This window comes from Pteropus vampyrus, unplaced genomic scaffold (genome assembly GCF_000151845.1).
Source record: "Pteropus vampyrus isolate Shadow unplaced genomic scaffold, Pvam_2.0 Scaffold200, whole genome shotgun sequence".
NCBI classification, from domain to species: domain Eukaryota; kingdom Metazoa; phylum Chordata; class Mammalia; order Chiroptera; family Pteropodidae; genus Pteropus; species Pteropus vampyrus.
In genome coordinates, this window is record NW_011888981.1 from 2,592,219 (window position 1) to 2,601,889 (window position 9,671).

Here is a 9,671-nt window from a genome sequence, read left to right on the forward strand (position 1 = left end):
ATGGATTTATATGTTTTATGATTTCTGATCTTGTTTATTTGCTTTTCTGAAAGTGAGGAACACTTACATTGATTGTAATATATATCTTCTTGCATTCTTTTCATACCTTCTGTTTTAAAAATAAAATTCAATTCCTACCAGAGGTCTCCTCTATGCACTAATCAAGGCAGAGAACAGCATTTTGTGGGTAAAGCTTGAAAGCTGCAGTTGCCAAAACTAAATATTTACTGCTTCCTTTAGAGTGCCCAAGGACATAAAGTTTTTATTGAGCAATTATCACAGTCACTGAGGAAATAAAAGCATCAGGCTATATTTCATATCCATACCCTCTTACATGTGACGAGTGGTCTGGTACGGGCATTTTTTACTTATTCTGTTCCAGGTGCTTTTAGGCGATGTACAGCAATGTAAATTAGTGGCCAAAGGCCCAGGCCTTGCAAAACATTAGACCAGACCTACGAAAAATTAGATGGGAGCCAAGAAGTGGTTTAGAAATAAAAATCCTAGGACATTAAAGTTCAAAACACATTAAAGGCCTCCTGGGACAATGCCCTGCTAGAAGTGGGTGCCCTTCTGCCAGGGGTATCCTGTTCTTGGATGTCTCTAGGAAAACACTCACAATTTCATGAAACATTTGCTGACTATCGCTAGCCACTGGAAAGTTCTTCGGCATGCTGATCTGAAATCTGCCTTCCTGACACCCACCCCCTAGGCTCTCTCTGTCCTATGATACTACTTCAGATTATTAGGCTACTGCTCATCATTGGAATGTCCGTTGTCCTGGGGAAATCTTATGGTCAAGAATAAATGTTACAGCCTATGTTGCAAATTTATCTTTCCTTTCCTAATTACTGTTCAGGAAGGATGAGAGCTGTAAGTCTAACATGAATATAATGAAATTAATATGAATCCTTATTAAAAACTGTAACTTAAATGTGGTATAAAGTGTTTTGTTTTGTGTAACAGCAGATTCTTTGGCTGGAGTATAATACAAACTCTTTTAACTAGCTCCTTTTAACCAACTTGTTAAATTAACTGATGTTCTCTTGCCCTCTGAAAAACATCCTGGCCAATGCCCACAGCAGGCAGAATGTTCCCAGCCTCTTTTCGGGCAGGTCCACACACTTCTGATCTTACCTGTTGAACAATATGCCAATTAAGACTCAATTATGTTTCTTCTCAAACATTCTGGGTCAGTGTAGTGATTATTGTAATTACGCAATATAATATGTAAATCAATAAAATATAAATGTGAGTAGAACAGTTGTTCCTAGAAAAAGTTAAAGCTTTAGAAAGACTATAGTTTATTCAGTAAAAAGAATGCTATCAAATAGGTGTGCATAAAACAACGGTAAAAAATTGAGAAAAACTGTACTAATCTAGAGGGATTTTGGACTCATTTACTTTTACAAAGGCCAGTAAATTCTTCCTCCCTTCAATGTTGGCAGCGTCGATAACGCATACTAGGCATGGTTTATGTACGACAAGCCAGGCAGAGCTCTTAACGCTGGACTTCAACTCAAAGAAAAATCTTGGCCCTTCTTCAAAGATTGGTGAATGAGTATACATTAGATACTTTAAGTTAAAATTTAAATATTTAAAAGATGTATTATCTTTTTAATGATTTGCAGATTTAATCATCTTTTCAAATAACTGACCGGTTATCGGCTCTCTGAAGTTAAGAAGGCTCTTGCTGCATGTTAGAGTTGTGACCTGTGTTTCAAGAACTAAGGTGAAGAAGTCATCACAGATAATCCTAAGACTCCATATAATCAAAGTTTGCCAAGAACGACACAAAAAGTCAAAGGTGCCAGGAACTATACAAATTAATAAGCTTCACTGAGTACTGTTTAGTCAGATTATATTGACATGAACCGGTAAAACAAATGGCTATGTAGAAGATTTAGTAGAAGCCAGAAAACTATGGGGAAAATATGCTGGAAACACCAAAATAAAAGGATTAGATATAACGTTAATAAGAAGGAGAAACTATGTATTCACTGGCAGACAAACTTTATGAAGCTGAGTGTTCAAAACAATGTCCTCTGAAAAAGCAGGAGAGTACTTAGTGAACTCCGACTGGAAGAACTTTCCAGAAAGAGAGTCAGTCAATGAGAGAGCAAGAAGACTAACGGAGGAAAAAGGCAAAGGGGCTTGGTTACAGAAAAACAAAAAAACAGGAGATAAGGAACAGGCTTACAAAAAGAGTCACTGTAGAGCTTTAAGAAGCAGTTTATAGTGAGCCAGCCCAGTTCACCAAGAATGGTTCAGATGGTCTCATGATCCCATTAAAGCACTGTTACATCTCTAACAAAAGAAATGAGCAAACGTTAGAATCCCACACATAATACCCTACCTGAAGCTATATGAACTGAATTAACCACTTCCTGACACTACTAAAACATTCTAGCAAGAAAACATTTGAAATTATATGGTTGGCCATTTCAGAAGAGCTCGTAAAGGATGAGAAATAGATATCTCTTCTTTGTTTGGATTATAGCCATTTAAATATTTTATATAGTAGTCTGCCATTAACAAAGGGCTTTTGCATACATGATTTTTTTTTATAATTTATAAAACTGTAAGGTAAATATAATCTTTCTATTCTAAACTCATAGATGTTGAATGATATGCCCAAGCTTACATATTTGGGAACTAGTTAGCAGACCAGAACCCTGGTCTTGCCTATTTAAAGTATTATAAAGTTTGTAAAATAAGTGGAATAACCAAAATTTTCATTAATCTTTTTATGTATTCTCTCTTTCTCTCCTTCCACAGACAGTGTGATCACTGGAATATTTTCTTTTTTTACTTCATATTGTATCATATGCATTTCTCGTGACTACCTAATCTTCTTGCAGTTCATTTAATGACTAGATGATATTATGATATGTGAACTATTTCAGTCAAAATAATATTATGGTGATGTGCTACTCTACAGAACCAAAGATAAATAAGAAAAAGACAGTGACCTAAGCAATCTTGTTAGTGGCCAGCTAGGTTTTTAATTTTTATTAGTTTGTGTTTGCTGTTATAGGTATAACTAAGATGAACTGTCTATCCATTTAAATCTGCACCCCTCACCTTTCTCTATTTAACAACTGAGAAGGAAAATGTGTAGATGAAAATATGTGTTTTTATATTATGTTTCCTATTATACCTGCAAAGATAATTACTTTACACAGAACAAGTATACCCTACTGCAGAGAAGTGAAAGCTATCTCAGAAGCACGAATAAAATCAACTGAGACCGAGCAAGAAAGTAAAATGAACTGTGTCATTCTATTTGGCTCTCGAAGAACCATTTAGTCTTTTGCTTTCCTTAAAATACAACCACACTGTAGCAACATGGCACGAACTTAAAGGGTGATCTGGAAGTTGATTAATTTATCTGGAAAAGCATCAGCTCTCCATTTCAATTCGTGCCATGACGACACAGCCTAAATCAAATTTTAAGTGAATGCAAACACGGCCGCTCTCTAGGCCAAATTCTGGAAAAACACCTTCAGAATTCCAAGTGGAAGTCTTTGTAGATCCTGAGAGGCTTATATATTGCTCTTAATTTAGAGAAGTGTCAAGATACAGTTCTCCGAGGGCCAAGAAAAAAGGATTATGCAACTTAATGAGATGATGCAATATGAAGCCTTGAGAGACGGCTGGGCTTTACTCAATTCGCAGTCAATGTTCTCATCACTTTGGATCCTGTACCCTAACTCATGGCATCTCTCAGTTGGAAAGCACATTAGAGGCCATCTAGCCCAAACAGTCATCACCTACAGTCTAATTCCACTGATAAGGAAGGTTCGGAAAGAGCGTGGAAGCTTCCAGAGACAGCGCTGTGCCAGAACATTTGGTCATTTCTTACCTCACGCCCAGTGTTTGGCCCAAACCTGTGTGGGTGCAGATCCCTGAGAGGAGCCCTCTGTCCCCTACACGGTGCCACTGTGACTTACCTTCGGAGGCCCGGGAGCGGCACTGCCCCGTCATGGGACTGTACTCCTGGTTTTCGTCAGCGCACACACACAAGAAGGACCCCTCCACGTTTTCACAGAAGGCTTCGCCACACACGCCACTGAGCAGTTCACATTCGTTCACATCTGGAAGAAGGAGAGCAGATCGAGTCAGACTCAGATGAACACCTCGCTTCTGACAGCTCTTTGTTTAACTAGCTGTGCCAAGGCTAGTAGTGTTTGCTGAAAACAAGGGGATCCCCATATGCCACTTTGGGGAAAGGGCTCCTAAAGGCATGCTGTGCGATTTGGTTTATATGAAAAGGACCATGAAAACGCAAAGCAAGGGATCCAAATTTCAATTCTGGCTTTAAGAAACACCCCTAGAACTGTATTGCAAGCATACTATGCACCCTTCGATTGCTTAGTTTTCTCTTCCTCAACTTTTTGACATCATGACGTCTTGCAAAACCCAATACTCTTACTCTCAGTTCTTAATTCAAGGAGAATTACCAGTCCTGGTACTTCAGAAACCATCGCCTTCTTTAACTTCATTAAAAAAAAAAAAATGGTTTTAAATCCGCTCAAATGTCTGCAAATACAGTTCCCTAGCAACCAGAATTCAGATTGTGTAATCCCTGTGAGAAATGAAGGAATGACCCCTGTGAATATTCACTGGCTACATCAATCATTCACATGAAACAAACTGGTCCAATAACTACTCAGTGATTTCACTATGCCTTTAAAAATTCTGTTGGTGTTCCAGTGTAATTTCTATTTTGCTAAATGTTTTTCTTCTGTACTTAGAGACACATAATTAAAAGACAATCAAGGAATCTACTGATGAATACGTTCTATTCAACATCATGTAAGTATGTAGCCCTAAAGAAAGGCTAATTTTGTCTTTGACCTTGCCCAATACTACCTTTTACCTTTTCTCCGCCTGAGAAATTTTATTAGAGTGGCCAGTTTGGCAAAACAATTGACTTAACATTTAAAATGCTCATGCATTTTATGCATTAAATATGTACAAACATCAGCTTTCATGAGCACACTCTGACTTAGTTTATACAGAATTAAAAACTTGAGCAATTTATCTAAATCGTTAAGGGGAAAAAATCCTATTTTCACCTGCTACATCCAGTTAATTGAACAAAAAGTTTGTGTATCTTGACTTATTTGAATAATTACTCAGTTTACCATTTCACTTTGTATGTAAACAGATAGAAAACCAATGAGCTGGGTTTCGCTTACAAAAAAAAGACACTAACACAGAGTAAAGAGTTGGTATATTTAATCAACCTAGATTAGTCATAATTTAGATGAGAAAAATGAACTTTAGAAATTTGCAAGTTCATGTTTATCAGTGTTAGGTAAATGTCAAATAGAACTTTCTGACTGGTATTACTTAAGTAGCTACTGAAATCTCTCCCACCAGACTGCATTCATTCAATCGAAAAATATTTTCTAGTTTATGTCTATGGGCCAGCCACTGGGGAAACAATGATGAGTCAGGTGGCCAACTCCTGCCTTCATGAAGCTTATAGTCAAGCTGGGAAAGATTAAACAGATAATCTCATAGCCTGTGATGAGTGCTAAGAACGAAAAGCACAGAGCACTCTGAAAGCACAAGACAGTACGCACTAAGTGCAGGGATGGGTGAGGGAAATTGTATTGGAGTGGAGCTCTATCTGAAGAGTAAGAAGTAGCAGATGTGGTGAGGGGCAGGAGGTGGCAGCCAGGGTCCTAGCAGAGAAACAGCGAGGCCAAAGGTTGGTATCAGGGCTGAATCATGTCTTAAATCCTACAGCATGCCAGTGCGGTGAAGTGCACACAAAAGGAGCTGAGTTAACATTTTTTAAGAGAGTGAATAAATAGACAGAAGACACCTGTTGAGTTCACTAAAATGGTAACAACCATTCCCTCTCTAAGGGTGGCATTTTGTGTGCCAAATGAAACAGACACGAGTTCAGATTGCTCGTCTGGCTGGTTAGACATGAAGACTAACCAGGGGTTCAGGAACTGCATGGAGTCAGTGGTTCGCCATCTGCTATCTCAATAGGTAACAGTTAAACGATATTTACTGAGCACCTACAACAGGTCAAAGAAAGTTCTCAAATGCATGGAGCTCACTGCCTTGGAGAAGGCAGCTGCAGACTGTACACACATGATTAAATCATTGCCCAAAAGGTTGTAAGTCCTATGATGGAATTTGTTCAATTTGCTCAAGGTATCCTGGAAGGAGGAGGTGGTCACAGCTCAGTTTGAGAGTGAGATATGGAGCAGGGACATCTGGAAGGAGATGACATCTGATCTCTGGCTTCAGGAAAGAGTGGGGTGAGTCCAGGCTCAGGGAAGGGGAGGTCAGGAGAATATTACCAGCAGGAGGAGCAAACACAGCCAAAGAATTACAGTTACTTAAGCAACTGCAAGCAGTTTTATGTCGCTGGGACGTAAAAGATGAGGAAAGAAATGGTGAGGCTAGGAAGATAAGTGGGATTCAGATCACATGACCTATTTAGTTAAAATACTTAGTGAATGTCAGGCGACTTACTGCTCGCATTTTAGCGCAAGGGAGACTAAAGCAAGAATTGGAATTAGCGATCAGGATAGCGTCAGCTTAAAAGTGGTAACTATTCAAGTGATTTTGTCATTAAACTTCCGAATATGTACATTTTGTTTTTCTAGTTTACTATGGATGCGAAATGAATTAATGCTTTAGTTGCAAATTTCCAAACTGAAACGTTACTGGCTCCTCTATAAATGCCATTAGGAACAGAATTATTTTTCTTAATAAGAAGGATAAAGAAGAAACCTTGTTATCTGTGAAGTTTTGAATTTGATAACCTCTCTTCTCTTTCCCATTTAATTGCTCTAAATTGCAAACATGTTTCATAAAGAATGTGATTTAAAGAAATCACAGCTGGTCAGAAAATAAAATGCAAAATCTCTTCTTCTATATGAGGATGTGCTGGACCGTATTCTAGGACATCTAATGACATTCAAGATTCCGTCCAGCTCTGTCAATCCCAGAACAGAGCGAAGAAATATAGTTGCACAATCCAAAGCACTGCTTCACGGGTGTCATTCCTGGAAACCGAAACTCTTGCCAACACCTCTCCTTAAAGGCACTGCCCAAGGAGGTGCGCTCTGAAGACAGACAAGCTATACCACACACCAGACTCTATTTCCTGCACAAGAGGGACTAAAGAGTTCAGCTGAGAGTTTAAACAGATGTTCTTCCTAATACATGTTCAAATTCAAAGTCATACCTTTATATTTCTTAGGGTCCCTAACCATTTCAGAAGCCATCGGCTATTTTTGCACATCCCCAAATTGTGTGACAAAATCAAATCGTGATGAAATTCTGACCAAATTACCTTGCTTACAGTCTCTCTTGCTGTTGATAACTTTGATTTCTTTTCCATGAGGAGATAGGACATGTGTTGGGGAAAAAAAAATCTAAAAACTCACCCACACACCCTTGCCCATCCTGTGGGGCCTGAAAGCCCTGATAACAGAGGCAGCGGAAGGAGCCAGCCGTATTGTCACAAAACCCGTGACTGTCACAAATAGTGTTGTTTACACATTCATCAATATCTGCAAAAAAGACACAAAACACAGACTGACAAACACCAGATATTAATGGATAGACAGGCGCTCAACACACCCCGATTAGGATGAGATGATCATGTTTATACAGAATGAACTTTGAAAACATTTTACACAGAAATGAAATGTTTTGATGAAAATGTCTTAGACAAAACACTGGGTTCTATGAGAAAACATTTACTTTTCCTCTGGAAATGTTTTCACATTGAAACAACTATTGCAATTGCCAGGTAGATATTTTCTAAGTGTTTTTAACTCTTTATTTCTAAGGAGAGTACTGTATATTCCTACAGGAGAAATATGTGAAGGCATTGTCACCTTTTCAGATTGTGATAAATGCTAACAGTTCTATTTGCAGAGCTGGGGGCTGAAAGAAGCACTTTTCTGCCTCGCCAATGGTTTACTCAACTCCATAGATAACCTCAATCAAGTCTAAACAGCATTCCCATTAAGGGGGAGAGAGCGGGAGGAGAAAGGGGAGGGGGAGGAGGGATGGAAGACAGAGGGAGGGAGGAGAGAGAGAGAATCTGATGAGTTCAGCTATGTAGTGGCCATTCTCAGTTATGCATGAGAAAAGATTTCCTGTCACCAAGTCACTCAAGGTCCTAAATGTCAACGCTGCTCCAAGTGATGAGCCAGTAGTCAGACCTGTAAATTCATTTTGTTCTCTATAAACTTGATGATAGACAGTGGTCCTGGGCTTTTTTTCCCCATTAATCAAAATGTTCTCATAAAAGTGATGCCTCCATTATAAAGTCACATACGGACTTTTAGGTATAGTTCTACTTTCTCTTTCTAGTTATTAATTTTCCTTGCCATTCCTTCATTCCCATTCCTGTTCTCCTGTTCATTGCCACACTGAATATTTCCATTTTCCAGGCTCTCTGTCCTGTCTACCTCTGGATTTCACAGTCTCAAAATACAGGTTTTTGAAGAAATAATTAAGAAAATGTAATTACTCAATCTAAATACATGTAAAGAAGATTTTGCTTTATGTTTAAATAATAAAACAAGATAAATAACCAAGAAAATGATAAGTTAAACTGCGCTTGACAGAATTTAGTTTTGGGGAATGACTGTTAATAAAATTGAGCTTTTCTTGTTCTAAATTTTTTAAATCTGAGTCCAAGGAACTTTCTAGAAGAAGATACACTCAATGATTTTCAGCCGCTATCTTACGTCTCCTCCTAATATTCCAACACTGGCACTGTCAAGTGTAAGTTCAGAGACTTGTCTCACTTCTGAACTGCAAAATATGAGTGTCTATGTCAAAACTTCCATAATGTTCTCAACTCAAGGGAAATCGTGTCCCTTTTTCTTTCGAGGCTGGGCCCTTTCTCCCATCCTTACCAGTGTCTTCTCCCTCTAGCCCTTCCTGCTCACCCTTCTCCAGCACCTTCAACTATTCCCCGCCAGGCTCCTTCCCTCACTGTCTTCAAAATGTTTAAAAAGCTCTTGGAAAAGCTTGCTTTGGACCATGAAGTCACTACTACGCTTTTCCATGCTTTTCGTCACGGCAAAATGGCTCAAAAAAACTCTCTACATCCTTTGCCTTTATTTCCTAATATACCTGCTCAGTAAAAAAGAAAAATAAGAGTAATGATACAATTATTAATAATAACATTGGTACATTCCTAGAATTACTGTGATTATTACAACAAAATAACATGTATAAAATGTTATTTTTAGAACACTGCTTGGCATGTAATGCAGGAAACACCCAATACATGTCAACTATCATTCTATTATTATTATTACTGTTCCTCGTCCTCCCCGTCCTTAATGACCTTCCATCTGACTTCTCAACTCTTTCTCCCACCAAACCCCTCTGAGAAAAGCCATCAATGGAAGACTCATCATTAAATCCCATGATCACCTCCCAGTCTGTATCTGTCACTCTTGACCTCTAAGCCTGGTCAACACCCACTCCTTGAACTCTCTCTTTTCATGACCCGAGAGGTCATTATTCTCATTTTACCTGTAACACTTTGGCTGGCCCTCACTTTTCACAGCCTGAAGACGGCACATGCTGAGCTCAGGCCCTCCCTGGGATGTGCTGCATCCTCGCTACATGCCTCTCCACCCTTTCCATACTCTCCAGACAGCAAA

The 9,671-nt window shown here is 38.8% G+C and overlaps 1 protein-coding gene across 17 annotated transcripts in view; it reads right to left on the bottom strand.

Moving 5' to 3' along the window:
• Window positions 1-9,671, bottom strand: part of LTBP1 (latent transforming growth factor beta binding protein 1) — a 359,100-nt gene that overhangs the window by 40,022 nt on the left and 309,407 nt on the right. For 14 of the 17 annotated variants that reach the window (XM_023537808.1, XM_023537810.1, XM_023537807.1 and 11 more), the window contains 2 exons: window positions 7,425-7,550; window positions 3,954-4,097 (listed from right to left, as the gene is read on the bottom strand). In XM_023537808.1, coding sequence (XP_023393576.1) covers window positions 3,954-4,097; window positions 7,425-7,550 — 270 coding nt within the window. The remainder of the gene's footprint in view (window positions 1-3,953; window positions 4,098-7,424; window positions 7,551-9,671) is intronic. The other 3 variants (XM_023537804.1, XM_023537811.1, XM_023537812.1) reach the window with 1 other exon arrangement.